The sequence below is a fragment of the Phallusia mammillata genome, chromosome 1, assembly GCF_965637545.1.
Source record: "Phallusia mammillata chromosome 1, kaPhaMamm4.hap1.1, whole genome shotgun sequence".
In the NCBI taxonomy this organism is placed as follows: domain Eukaryota; kingdom Metazoa; phylum Chordata; class Ascidiacea; order Phlebobranchia; family Ascidiidae; genus Phallusia; species Phallusia mammillata.
Window position 1 is genome coordinate 14,026,497 of NC_137252.1, and position 14,391 is coordinate 14,040,887.

Here is a 14,391-nt window from a genome sequence, read left to right on the forward strand (position 1 = left end):
ACGAACTAACGGTCATAATCGATTCGAACGTTGCTACGCCAACCGGCGTCAAGACAACAGAGTAAACCTCCGCTAATCCGGACCCGTTGAAATTCGTCCGGATTAAGCAAAGATTCGGACTAGCCGATGTCGATTAGAAAAAGCCTTTTCAGATTACAAATCATAAGTACCGAGGTGTACTGTATTCCCCTATTAAATTATAGAGAGTGTAAAGTTTAATATGCATTAAGTGCAAACGATTTTCACACAGAATCTTCGACAAGTTTAGGCAAATGGTAAATTTTTATTGCACGGCATGCAAAAAGTTCGAAAAACACCGCACGCGAAAGGCAGCCAACGTTGCAAGTAACAACTGAAGTTCAACCAGTTAATGTAAAAGACGTCTCGAAAACAGACAATGGTAAAGAAGCCAATTGTATCCCAACGGTTTGCATTGCAAAGTGAATCATATAATACTGTTGAAAAACCATTGTTTAAAACATACTGTAAACAAGCGGCAGTAAAAATTTTTGAGCATATCCGGTGCAGAGTTCATGTAATACAGGTATTATCGCTGAACTTTATATCATTATAAAGCAGATCACCAGTAAGAAACATTAAGATGATGATTATGATTTTGGGCTAAAATTTTAAACCAAATCTTTAGCATACTACTAACAAACTATGCTTAATGGTAATAGCAGTGCAAACTTGTGTTTGAATTGAGGTATTGCAATGCTACCTTACCTAAAATATTAAAATGGTGCATGATGCAAATTAGAGCATAAAAACTTACCCACCACCTTTTGCTATGTAGAATAAATACCCATGAAACTGTAAAACTAGGTCCTAGACAACAAAGAAGTACATACAGACTCACCCAAGGTAGTCTGGGCATTCATATGCACATCACAATAAAGCACAGTAATATACAGCCAACACAAAAAAGAATTTGTACCTAAACCCATAAGTACAAATGCTTCCGCAGAATTGTGAAACAACGCATTGTTGGAATGAGAACTGTTAATGTTATGTAATGAACACATTTCATGTTAAATGCATTTTTTTTAAATTGTAAAGTTATTAAAAGTTCTTAACACTAAACAAGTTTAAAGTGTTGGCATAACCAATGCAGCATTTTATGCTTGGAAGTTATAGGAAAAACACATTTAAATCAGTACCCAACATACAAATACACATCGATTAAAAACACCTGGTCTGCTATCACCTACAACCAGATCCTTCAACAAGTTGGTCCCAGTCGATATCTTGGAAAAAACAATGCGACATAAGGTCATCAAGTCCTTTAATTCCATACCCAAGTCTTTGAGTGGGATGATAAGCCAATAAACCATCCAATAATGATTTTGCCTCCTCAGATAGAAAGTTGGGATATTTTAGTATGGTGTGACTTGAAATTCCAGTGGGGTAGACATCATCTAATGGCTAAAATAAAAAAATCATAATGTAGTATAAAGTGGCATAGTAGTAAAAAATTTTGATCATGATACTATAATATACTGTACATATCGTTAGTGTGACTACAAAAAACACCCTAAAAATTTGCATTGTTTACACATAAAAAACTTTATCAGTGGATATTGGTCAGGCATGTGCACTGTACAGGTACATAATACAAAAAAGCAATTTAATTCTTTGACATTTGTAATTGTTGAACAGCAGTATTCAGCATCTTTATAAACACTGGCTAAAAAAGCTAAATGAAGAAATTATTGGTTTTGTTTAGAAAGTTTGGAGGCACATATTTGTATTAATCAAGAAAACTTATTCCAGTCATATTATGTTGTACTAGAAATCCTACAAAAGGAATTCAAAAATAAAGAGAGAACAAGTTCATTAATACATAATATATTAAATACATTTTAGGCAGCTTTAATATCAGCCACATAGAACATGAAAATTAGTTAATTATTAATGGAACCCTTGTTTTAATACCACAGCTAACCTTTCCTATAAGTAGTTCATAGAGCAAGGCACCCAAGCTCCACCAATCACATGCCTCAGTTTTCTTACAAGCAACATTTGCCATTTCAGGAGCACAGTAACTGTAATTCACATCCCCACTTATTGACCGTGCTTCTACTTGCTTCCATTTACTGAAGTATGTCAAACGAATATGACCTGTGTAAAAAATGTTAAGGTTAGGGTACATGTCTTGAGACATTTAACTGACATTATATCTACTTGTCAGTATCAGGAAATTGCATTTTTTACCACTGCATTGATTGATACATTATGTGGCAAATTCACAATAGACATAATTACTAAAGGAGGTCAAACGAAAATAACTTGTACAAAAAAGTGTTAAAGGTTGGGGTACATGTCTCAAGGCATTTAACTGATATTCTTATGACCAGAAAACTATGTATTTTACCAGTAGATTTGTTTAAACAATATAAAAAAGGCAAAAATTAAACAAAAAAAGGCAAATTCACTATTAACATATTGATAGCAACAAATCAGGTGTTGCTACCAGGTATAATGTATAAACGAGTAATTATATTCCAGCAGTCAATAGAAAGTGCTTTAACAGCATTACTTGTTTACACATTGATAGCAAATTAGTTTACACACCATCAGCAGTCAAAAGAATATTTTCAGGAGTCAGATTTCTGCACAAAATTCCAACTGAATGAAGAGTTCCAATCGCAATAATCAATTCAGCGCCCCATTGTTTAATGCCCTTTTCTGGAATTCTGTCAATTAAAATACATTTTGTTAATATGTTGCAAATAAATACCAAACAAATTAAAAACTGTGACTACTGTCAAATGTTCATCATTAAACATTATTTTTCCAAGTTTGGTTGCCATACCGATATATTTTGGAGGCTGCATTGTTCATTTTTCTGAACAAAGTAAAAGTTGCATTGGTATCTTTATTTTCACCATTCTTCTTATCGCATTCATCAGTAGGTAACCTTTCAACGTCACCATCAGCATCATTTGACAAAGTGTTTACATCATCAGAAACAGACATTGTTGATTTTGTTCTCGATCTAAAATGCAGTGTGGGACTTGCTGTGGAAATCCCATGCTCATTTACTATTCTGTTCACAACAATAGGATTTTGCTCAGAATTTGCTGTTTCATCTGTTACGAGTTCATCAAAATCTGTACTGCTATGCAACGACACAGTTGGAGAATGATCACTAATGGTCAGCCGCTCCGTAGCAGGTGACAAATCGACTGGAAGTCCAAGGGGTGTAGGTGTGCGATTCGGAGAGTCTGTGTTGCATAAGGTCAATAAGTCCTGTTCGCTCAACAGCTCAGGTTCAAAGCACTCTATATTGTCCTTGTTGGAGTCTGTGGAAGAAGGCGATTCCCCAGTCGGTTCTTTAGTAAAGTCACCATCTTCGTCACTAAGGGTGCTCACACTATCAATGGTAAACATATGAGACTGGCTTGTGGTGGAGACTTCTTCAGTGTTCTGTGTAGTCTGTGAATTGCTGGTCTCTTCTGTGTCAAGTTTAACATCGTTTTCAAGAAACGACCAACTATTTTTTAGCTTTGGGGTTCCCGGAACAAAATTGGTTGAATTTTTTGGTGGCGAAGACTGTATGGTTTCTATTGGTTTACTTTTTATAAAATCTTGGTTGTCTTTATTCTCCAAAATGTTTGCTTGTGAAAAAACATCTGTTGTTCCAGTTTCTAAAATCTGCTTAGTAGTCATTTTTGTTTCACTTTTGGCTTTATTTTTGTTGGTAACCACAGGGGTTACAAATGCTGATAGCTGCTCCCAAAGTCTTCCACCTTAAACAAATGAACCAATTTTTTAAAACAGTACCATGCACAGATTACAATGTGGCACCATTGTTAAAAATAGCAGATGCAGAATTTAAAAGATTTTTCCAATTACCTTGAAAACACGTTCAAAAACTGACTACAAACCACCTTAACTATGACATGTTGCACATTTCACAGCAAAAAATTAGTGTATTACAGATTATTTAAAACAACCCACTATGATAAAATAGAGTTGGAAAGCAGAAATGTCTAAAACAGTACCTGCTGCATGTTCAAGTATTAGATATATAAAATTCTCTGTGCTGTAGTATCGGTGTAACTGAACCATATATGGGACATTGGTTGGTATGACAGCCTTCCGAAGTCTTCTCCTTTTCATGCTGGATTTTTGCAACACCTGAAAATTAACACACGGTAGTAATTAAATTGAATAGGTCAATCACAATGCAAAGTGCTAAATAAACTGAGTGTACACATGTAGATTGCAGAGCAGGAGTTAAAAGATGGGAAAACACTGCTTTTCAAGACTTTTAGCAGCAATAAAATGGAGCAATTTCCAACCAACACTTGTAAATCCAAGTGCATGAATTTGCGTTTTTAGTTTGTACATTAATTTACTTTTGAAAACACCAAAATCCACAATATTTCTTACCTTAATTACATAAGTATGATTGGTGAGAGTATCAAGGACAAGTAACACCTTTCCAACAATGCCCAAAACTTTGTAACCAATAAGGTCTTTTGATGTGTGTCTGGGGCTTGACACTCGATTTTTGCCATCTTTTAATCTACTGATTCTGTTGTATTCAAGTGCAGCTGCATCCTGTCTTTCATTAGATGAACTTCTGTCCCTGCTCTCCTCATTTTCGTCAAACTGTTGTCTTGGTGGTGTTTGGTCAGCCTAAAAACAAACATTTAAGTGTTGAGATAGGGAAGGGTCATATTGGTGAACTTGCCATCGCTGAAACTTATTGTGTGATCCCCAGTTTGGAAAGCCCTGGTTTATTGTACCAAGATAATCACGATACTAGTGTATGAAATATTGTACAAAAAACAAACAAACAAATTAAACAAAATCAAAACATATTGCTTTCCCCAATCCCTGTCTTTACAAATTAATTTATTACTCTAATGTTCATAAGCCTGGTCAAACTATTCATTTTGGGGAAATTTTATGCAAAACATGTTTTTAGACTAAGTTTTTTATCTTTGTATTCCTAGCTTGCAGTTTTACACAAAAAACCCCATGCTGCCAACAGACAACTTTAACCATTTAACAACGGCATAGATGATAATGCATGTGTATCCTATAAACCAAAACTAATTGAAAACTTGAAGGGTGGCTTAGCACATTTTGCCATTGCATATACACTATAACCTATTTTGAAACGTTAATATATTCCCTACACTTATTTTATATTGGGTCTCATCTTCACACTGTCTTTAATAACCTTACTTGTTTCTGCAGGCAGAAACTCATGGGTCCCCACACATGCAAAGTTGTAAATAATGCATTTCAAGAGATAACCATCAGTCAGTTTGGAGTTAAAAAAACAGTGATCGGTACTAGGCTTAAATAATCATGCTGTTAAAAGTACAAACTATGCAAATCTGATTTAATTTAGACATTGTTTGAAGTTGTCCTATTTAATGTTCATTTTTATAGGAAGAAAGGGGTAAATAGTGGCAAAATCAAGTAAAACACAGCAATCGACACCTATAAATAGCAAATTCTACAAGCTGTCCAAATTTCATTCAATTCCGACACTGTTTAAAAATTCACCCATTTTAGGGGGCTAGAGGGGTAAATGTTGGAACTGTAGGGTGAAACTTAACAATCGACACCTAAAAATGACATAATCTACTAACTGACCAAATTTCATTCAAATTTGACATTGTTTACAACAGCGGTTCCCAAACTGGGGTCCGCGGACCTTTAGGGTCCATGAAGCAATTTTGCGGGGTCCGCGAAAAGGTTGACGTGCCTCTATAATCTTATATATTTGGCGTCAATTTGTGTCACTGAATTGGTTTAAATCAAAGTACAATTAGAGATCCACTGCCTCCATTACTATACAATAGATCAGGGGTGGGCAAACTTTTCAGTGCAAGGGCCGCATTCAAGTTTATAATCTAATGGGGCCGCATAGTATTTAACATAAGTACATAAGAATTGTACATAAGCTTAGCTGAAAGGAGCTATCTGTTTATAACGTCATAAACTGTATTGTGACAATTGCGGTGCCTGTTTTTTTGGATTGTTTGCACACAACAAGCGGATAAAAAGCCTGGCGCATATGGTTACTAGGCTGGTAATCTTTTTTCCAGTCTTACGAAATCTGTTTTTCATAATATTTGGCAAAATAATTTTAGTTACGTCACGGCCGCCAGTACATGAATTAACATACATGGTCACGGGCGCACAAACTCGTCTCCGCCGCCGCATGTGGCCGTACGGCCGTAGGTTGTGCAACCCTGGTTTAGCCCAAAAAATTAACAGAGCGTAGTATATTTTCAGCTATGTGCAAATACGTTTGTTGTCACTTCAATGATTGTACAAACATTGGTTGAAACGCTACAATTGTAATTGTTTCAAAATAAACAGGCAATTGTTGCAGCATAGGCTACACAACGTTTTTTTGTTAATATATTCCTTGCGCCAACATTAAACAATGCGAGCCGCTTTTCATATCCATCTTTGGGTGTTGTGCGGGTCTGTGTTAACGATTCTAAAGCCGTGATTGATGTCCGTTTGCAAAGTACTGCAATGACCTAAACTTGATCCAAAGTGACCAAAGTGGGCTGTATTTGAAAACGTGAATCGCTTTTACTTTTATTTACTTTTATCGAACGAAGAAATTGTGTCAAGTGACGATTTGCATAATAACGTTGCAGAAACAACAGACTAAAGCACGTAAAATGTATCTGTGTTTAGTTCCGAAGTATGGTACGGGTTCAGACACTGCACATGGTATAGGTATCGGCAAGTCGCACCCCCAGTATTTTTAAAACTCATACGCCTGTGCTCATAATACTATTCAGCATTACTCGGAAACTTTCTCTTTAAAATTTACCAACATTTGGTGGGCCGCATAAACTCCTTTGCCGGGCCGCATGCGGCCCGCAGGCCATAGTTTGCCCACCCCTGCAATAGATAGCCTTTATTGCATGACAACTTTCAAGAATGCAATTGTTTGCGCACTATCGTAATGTTTTCTGTCTTGTCTGTGATGTCACAAACCGTCTTTGGATCGTTGTTATGTGTAATTTTGCATACCTAATAAGCTAAAATTCTGTAAATCAACTTTCGTATTGCTAAAATACACCTTCAGGCTTAAGGTCCGCGAGTCCTCGATATAATGGCAAAGTGTACGTTTTGTAAAAACAATGAAAAAGTTTGAAAACCACTAAGTTAGAAAGTTGTTACATTAAAAAGAATCGTGACTGCAAAACCAAGAAACAATGGTTTTGAATTTTTCCTATAGCATTTTTTGATTTTTATAGGGCCGCGAAATATCAAAATAATTGCAAAGGGTCCACCAGGCAAAATTTTTAGAGAAGTTTGGGAACCGCTGGTTTACAAATTTCACCCATTTGAGCAGTTAATGGGTGAAATGGTGGGGCTACAGGGTAAAACACAACAATCAACAACAATAAATGGCACATTATACAAGTTTATACCAATTCCGACACTGTTTAAAAAAACTCACCCTTTTTAGGGGGCTAAAGGGGTAAATACTGGGGCTACAGGGTTAAACCCAACAAACAGCTCTTATAAACAACAAATTCTATAAGCTGTCCAAATTTCATTATATTCCGACACTGTTTAAAAAACTCACCCATTTAAGGGGTTAGCGGGGTAACTGATGGGGTTCTACACCCAAAAGTATAAAATATGAAACCACAATGACCCCATCAACAATCATGTAAAATTGTATCGGACAATGTTTAAAATTCTGACCACTAGAGGTGTTTTCAGCAACATTCGTTAAAGCTTCTGATGCCATAAGGCTGTTAACACTCCTTAACTTCCATGTGCGAAAACGTCCACCAAGTAATGCACAAACACAACTACCATATGTTCTGTTGCCTTTATTACACCTTACACCACAGAAATCTTTCGTTTGTGGTGTCCAGCAACATACATAAACGTTTTACATTTTGGAGGCCAGCAACATACATAAACGTTTTACATTTTGGAGGCCAGCGGGGTAAATACTGGGGTTATCAAGACAAACAAAGCGGGATGCACATCTACATGACTATATCTACCATCTGTGAAAGTTTCATCCAAATCCACCAAAGATTTCATGCCAAAAGTGCATGGACAAACTTCACCAGAGAAAAAAGAAAAAAAAACATAGTGAAATCAAGATGCGTAATAATTTTAACATGTCATAAACTGATGTTCAAAATGTATCTAGGAATTTACTTACTGTCCATAGTGATGTATTGTTAACCATGTTCTTCAAAAACTTTTCATGGATCTCTTCAACTTTCTTTAAATATTTTGAAGTTTTTCTCCTCACAGCCTGAATTCGCATTTCATCAGTGTCATCTAAAATTTGTACAACACACATGTAAAAACATTCAATCTAGAAAATGAGGATGCTTAGTTAGACTACCTATGTTTCAAAAACAAGTGTTTTATACCTTGTACACCTTGCAGGAGCACACTAATAGCGGATTTGTAATTTAAGACTGCATCTTCATACATTTCAGTGCTTTCAGCATTTTGTGCCTTGGAGATATACTTTGCAGCATCAACCAAATATAAACCTCTGAACAAAAAGATATCATAAAAGTGTGACATCAAATATAGTTTGACCCTAGGTCATTGAGCAATTAGTTTTATCACATTTATTACATGACTGTGATGTTAACCGGTTGATCCGCCGGGGTCAACATTTACATTGACCAACTTTGGATAAATATCTGTCACATTGTTAAATAATCAATAGGTTTGAAGTATATTTTCCTGACCAAACAAGAGGAATAAACCCATACTAAAGTGTAGGAAAAGGGACTAGTAAAACAGTTAATTTAGAGAAATTACCTTAGTTCATCACCATTGTCATCTAGGAAAAACTTCTTTAAATCATGAAGACTTCCCTTGACTTCATTGTTTGGCTCGCTCATTCGTCGAGAGGCATCATTAGCATTGTTAAAATTGATATTACCCCTCTGTGATTTCAATTCTCTAAGGTCCTTAGATGATTTGCTTGCTTTCATGTTTTTAATCGGTGATGTGATATTGACAGTGCTGTCATCATGGGTTCGATTGTCAATCAATTGGTTATTACCATTTTTATGATCCAAAATTTGCTGCAAATAGGCTCTTGCCTTTGATGATTTCCTGTGTTCCTCTTTAGCTACACCGGATCCAACTGACCAGTTCATTTTGTCTGGTTTGTCTTGGGCGTTACAATCAATGTCAGTACTTGATTTTTGTTCAGATTCTACAAATTCTTTAAAAGCATCGTAGTTTGGTTGCACTCGCTCACTTAAACCAACTGATGAAGTTTGCGAAGTTATTTCAGGAAGTGAGGCATCACATGACACAGATGTCCTTGACACATCACTCTGCTGTGGTGACTTTAAATTGTTTGGAGTTGCAGAATTTAAATCAGACAACTCATCATCTGAAAGATTTAACTGCAGATCATCCAGATTGTCAGACTCACTAATATCCAATGTTGATTTGCTTGTTTCACTAAGGCTGCTTCCTTCAGTTGAAATCTCAGATTGTTTTTCAGATTTATTGCCACAGATGTTTGGATCCTCTGCTTCAGGTTCTGCACCAGATTTTGCTGAACTCTGAACAATTGCTAACCAGTCATTTCTTGCAGCCTCATCTGAAGTATCTACAAAAAAACACAAACTTACCCAATACTGTTGTTCACTGCTGTTTTAAAGCTTTTACCACCTACAATATAACTATTATATCCAGTAATATTATTATCTCCAAACTGATTTATTTTTTTGTCCTTATCACATCTAATATATGAAACATTATTAAAACATAGTATACCAGCCCCATTAAAGCATTATACCGAAACAAGTCAGTCTCCCAAGCATTCTCATAAGGCAAGGCTGCATGGTCACCTTGGATCAATAAAACATGCATACCTTATTAAAACTTGAAATAGAAAACTGTCAAAAACTACAACCACTTTTTTAAAATCTTTTGTCTATGATTAGCTCATCTGCTTGTGTAGTACAGAAAGTTAACTGACTCATTCTAATAAAGCACTGCAAAGCAATACATATCCTTTGAGCACTTTAACATCTCTCCGTTGTTGAAGTCTTATTCAACAGACTTATGTCAATTGGCGCTTTACATCAGCTGGGCATTGTAAAAAGAAAATCAATACATTATGGGGTCACTTGTAGGGACAATTAGCTCTTCAACATAGAGAGCTCAGTTAGCTAAAGGGACCACAGAAATGGTTTCCATAAAAGCCATGTGGCTAACAATACAGGTCAAACTGCTTTATGTAAATGTGCTATTGTTTAAGAAGCAGTTGGATAGAAACCATTACTTAAGCTTGGTGACTACTGTGTTTACTTAACTAATACATATTTTTAAACAGCCAAGTTAGCAGTTATATTACACTCAAGTTTTTAAAATGAGCATCAGTTTATGTATGTAACTGTTTATATGCTTGGGTTCTTCTTTATTGAAATAGACTAACTAACACTTTTTTTCTTTTAGTTTAGTTGTGAGTAATATTGTGTGCATAAATTAAACAGTGATGCTAAATATAAATGCACAAGATATCTCAAAACAACTGCCACAATTAACTGTCCGCCTATTTTGTACTTGCCCTGTATATTACATTATCTAACTGCACATTTTTTTACCTGTGGCACTGCTTAAACAAGGATCAAACAATTGGAGATCAGCATCACTCAAGCTCCTGTTTCTGCTATCCTGCGTTTGTGACTGGCCTGTAAAGCAATCACATTAGATAGTTAGGCTGCAAAATAAGTTATGGCTATAAAATAGAAGTCTGAGGTTGGCGCATTACTGTTAGAGCTTTAAAACATAAGCAAATCTAAGAATGTTTCATAACACATTTGCAATATTACAGAAGAATCTTGTTTTTTTACATAGGGTTTAAAAGGATACTAAATGCATTATTTTTGTCTCCTTTACATTTTAATCATTCATTATACCCTCTTAATTTGTTTAATGATTAATCTATTAAAGGCATAACAAATTTAAGCTTCAAAGTCTAATGAAAAGAAAATATACCTTCCACAGAAAATCACCAAAAAGGTTTATTTTTAGATGCATTATTGTGACAAGTTTATGTTTGAATTCTTAGGCATTATCCCATAGAAAAAAAATCTCAAGTCATTGACATGATGACTTACCAACAACCTTTGAAGAGTTTGCCTGTGGTTGCAGTGGTGCTTCCTTCAGTTGCCCCAACTCGCTACTTCTTTCAAGTGGCTTGCTATGCTGTTGAAACAAATAATATTTACATTATTTCTATGCACTTAAAAATCACTTGAAGATTTTATATAATCTGGGTATTTTTAAACCTACAGAGACCAACAACCAAACTAGTCTCAATATGGTACATATTTTTCTTGTAAACAAACATGTTTAGCAACCTTAAAAAACTCCTCGAACCATCGACTTGAGTATAAGGCTAAATGTTCTGTTGCAAAATCCAAAAGGTCCTGACTACATTTGACCCTTTCCTTGATTACAGCACTATCAAACCGACCTATAAACAAAGAACAATAGTTTTTATACTATAAGTAAAGGCCTATTCTAAATGAAATCTACCAAAGTATAGAACATTTAACATGACAAAATGACATTTAGAATTGCACATTGAATATATCATTTCACGAAAAAGAACCACAGCAACAAAACAGTAAAACAACTTACCGAAAATCTTTGGCTTTACAAAGAGAGGAAACTTTCCTGGAAGGTAAATCTCCCTGTGTATTCGAAATAATTGTTGATGCAGAGATTTGAAATCATTATACCTCTTCCAAATTACACTCTGAAATATAGGGTAAAGTGGGAAGTTGTAAATTTGTATATCTAGCTAACAAGCACTGGTTGCCTTATTTGTAAACATCCTGAGACCTTTCTTTGTTTACATTTTTACAACTTGTGCTAACTTATTTTAATCAATCAAAACAGTGAACATGCATTTAGCTAGTGGCCACAAACACTAGCCTATGGGTCACATGCAGCCCTTTAGGGGATTTTGTGAGGCATACAAAGCAATTTATAAATTCAATTCATTGACAAGAAAGACATCATGACACTTTGATATTGACATGTTGATTCCAAAGTAGAGACATATAGAAATGGATGCAACATTTTGAAGGAGAGGGGTGTAAATGTAATACACTATTTTGATAACAATTAGATTTTATGATTGCTGTTATATTTTTCCTACAATAGCATCACTAGTTTTATAGATGACTTATGACATGAATACAATATATATTTAGGATTTATACTATTTTTGTTCACGTGCTATTGCTGAAACAGAATGTGACCTGCAAGTTAACTGTATGGCATTTTTGGAGATTTGAATGAAGTTCGAGTCCCCTGCATGAAGTATTAAAGCTTAAAAAAGAAACAATAAAGAAGTCAAACCAGATACCTCTTTGATGTATTCTAGAGGTCCTGTTGACACAAACTCCTAAAAAGCAGCTTGGTAAAGATAAACAAGCAAAAATATATATAAAACTGCAATACCTTCACTACGATTTTGTACAATGTAAATCCATTCTCGTGCTGCCTTGTTTCAACTATTTCGTACTTCTTGTTACATTTTCCGGACTTGACATTGGTGTACATGTCCAACCATCTACAACGTCTTAACTCTTAACTATTCTTTCGCATTATTACAGCAGCAATCGCCAGTTAAATACTTCCTTTTATTTATTAAAACGCGAAAAGAGTTGTTAAAAAAGCACCTAAAATCTTATTCATTCAACTTCCCATTTATCAAAAAAGTGTCTTTAACGTAACTTTAGCCAGCTCGCAAAAAAACATAAACAATTGTTTTCGTATTTGTTATTCCGTCATGTGTGCTATTCTTCCGGATCACTGCGTCTGCGACATAAAATCATGCAGCGGTAGAAATGAGATAAAGGCAGTGGTGGGATTCAATTTTTTTGTCAGCCAGTTTGATCTCAAAAGTCAGATTTTTTAGCCGGTTCCGTAACAAAAAGTCTATTTACAGTAACCAGCAATGCTAACCGGTTCGCTGATTTCATAAAATGTCGTGAGAGGGTTCTATAGAACCGGTGCGAACCAGCTGAATCCCGCCACTGGATTAAGGCACTATTTAACCACGAACATAGCATCCAAACGCCTTGTTTTATATTTGTCGTTTCCTCGTAAGTTTAATTTGATATTTCTTTTATTTGTATTTGATGGCTTTTCTTTTGAAGACTTTCTTTTAAAGACTTACCATCTTACATGGTTATTTGTGTTCACCAACAGTTTTCCATCAAAATGGTGTTAACAGAAATTTAATCAAAAGTCTTTTACAGGCGTCGTTGGACGGGCAACGCCTGAATGATTTATGTTAATGAGTCCCCCGTCGAGCTGCCTGTCTCACTTGAACTGATCGAAGTTCGTGCGATAATGTTTATGCAAAGTATTCGAAATGTAAAAGAAGTTAAACGACTTTAATTTACTTTAAATTAAATCATTTGATTTCACCGGGTTTAAAGTTTAAACAATAAATTACACCTTGTTGCGGCACAAGTTGCACAAGGCGGATCGCTAACTAGGGTTGTCGCGAAATAGGCTACGCAGTTTCGGCGCCGATACCCAAAGCTATGTGCAGTATCAATACCAATTTTACACAAAGTGCTTCATATTACACTCTTTTACGTTTTAGCTGTTTAATTCGAAGCACAGTTGTTCAAACCTGTGCAAAACATTATTCTTGGCTGGGCTGTAGATTGTACGTAAATAAAGGTTAATGACGTCATCTTTACCTCTGCGAACTTGTCACTGAAGACACAGTTTAAGCTGATCACACTGAATAAATGTTCACTTTTTTGTTTTGTTTCTAAAAGGTTCCCTACGTCAGTGGTTCCCAACCTTTTTTTGATGCGACCCAAATCCTTCCCAAAATTTTGTTTTGTGGATTCTCGCGACCCATGGAAACGCATTCTTATTATTTCGGTTGAAATTTTGCCTATATATCAGGTATGCGTTTCGAAAATTATTACGCCAGTTTGGAAAATTTAAAAATCAAACAAACACTATTCGTTTTTTCGACAAAACATTTCTATTAAGCGCGAACCTTTGAGTCGACTCAAAGCATCATCAGCCAATATGACGTCACAAACAGAATTAACCATTATTACGCCAAGTTGTCTTGACATTTTTTTGGAGCAACAATTTAAAACAGTTTGTTACATCATAGACAAAATAATATTACAATTATGCGCAAACAATGGCCTTTTTGTTGAAACAATAGGGCATTACTCGGTAAAGGAGAATCATACATTCAACATCAAATTACACTACATTTACCAAATTGAATGATACAAATACGCAGTTTGGGAAGCACTATTAAGCCTATATAGGAAATGTTAAACCGAAACAAGTTCCTGTGGCTAATTAGATGCCCAACCTTGCTCTCGA

At 35.4% G+C, this 14,391-nt stretch overlaps 1 protein-coding gene across 1 annotated transcript; it reads right to left on the minus strand.

Moving 5' to 3' along the window:
- Nucleotides 1–263: 263 nt before the first annotated feature.
- On the minus strand, nt 264–12,969 carry LOC145220119 (uncharacterized). The gene is made up of 15 exons (XM_080087416.1): nt 12,481–12,969; nt 12,386–12,424; nt 11,653–11,770; nt 11,370–11,485; nt 11,127–11,214; nt 10,611–10,697; nt 8,803–9,610; nt 8,400–8,527; nt 8,183–8,304; nt 4,399–4,647; nt 4,008–4,143; nt 2,816–3,752; nt 2,575–2,696; nt 1,946–2,121; nt 264–1,425 (listed from the first exon to the last, which is right to left on the minus strand). The coding sequence occupies exons 1-15, from the start codon at nt 12,580–12,582 to the stop codon at nt 1,204–1,206; spliced, it is 3,450 nt and encodes a 1,149-aa protein (XP_079943542.1). The 5' UTR covers nt 12,583–12,969; the 3' UTR covers nt 264–1,203.
- Between the last annotated feature and the right edge of the window lie 1,422 nt (nt 12,970–14,391).

Bases quoted from the DNA above. Each gene is read 5' to 3' on its own strand.
- LOC145220119 (XM_080087416.1), bottom strand. From the start codon at position 12,582: ATGTACACCAATGTCAAGTCCGGAAAATGTAACAAGAAGTACGAAATA. The intron at 12,425-12,480 runs GTATTGCAGTTT...GCTGCTTTTTAG, and splicing joins TGTACAAAATCGTAGTGAAG to GAGTTTGTGTCAACAGGACC. The intron at 4,144-4,398 runs GTAAGAAATATT...GTTAATTTTCAG, and splicing joins ATCATACTTATGTAATTAAG to GTGTTGCAAAAATCCAGCAT.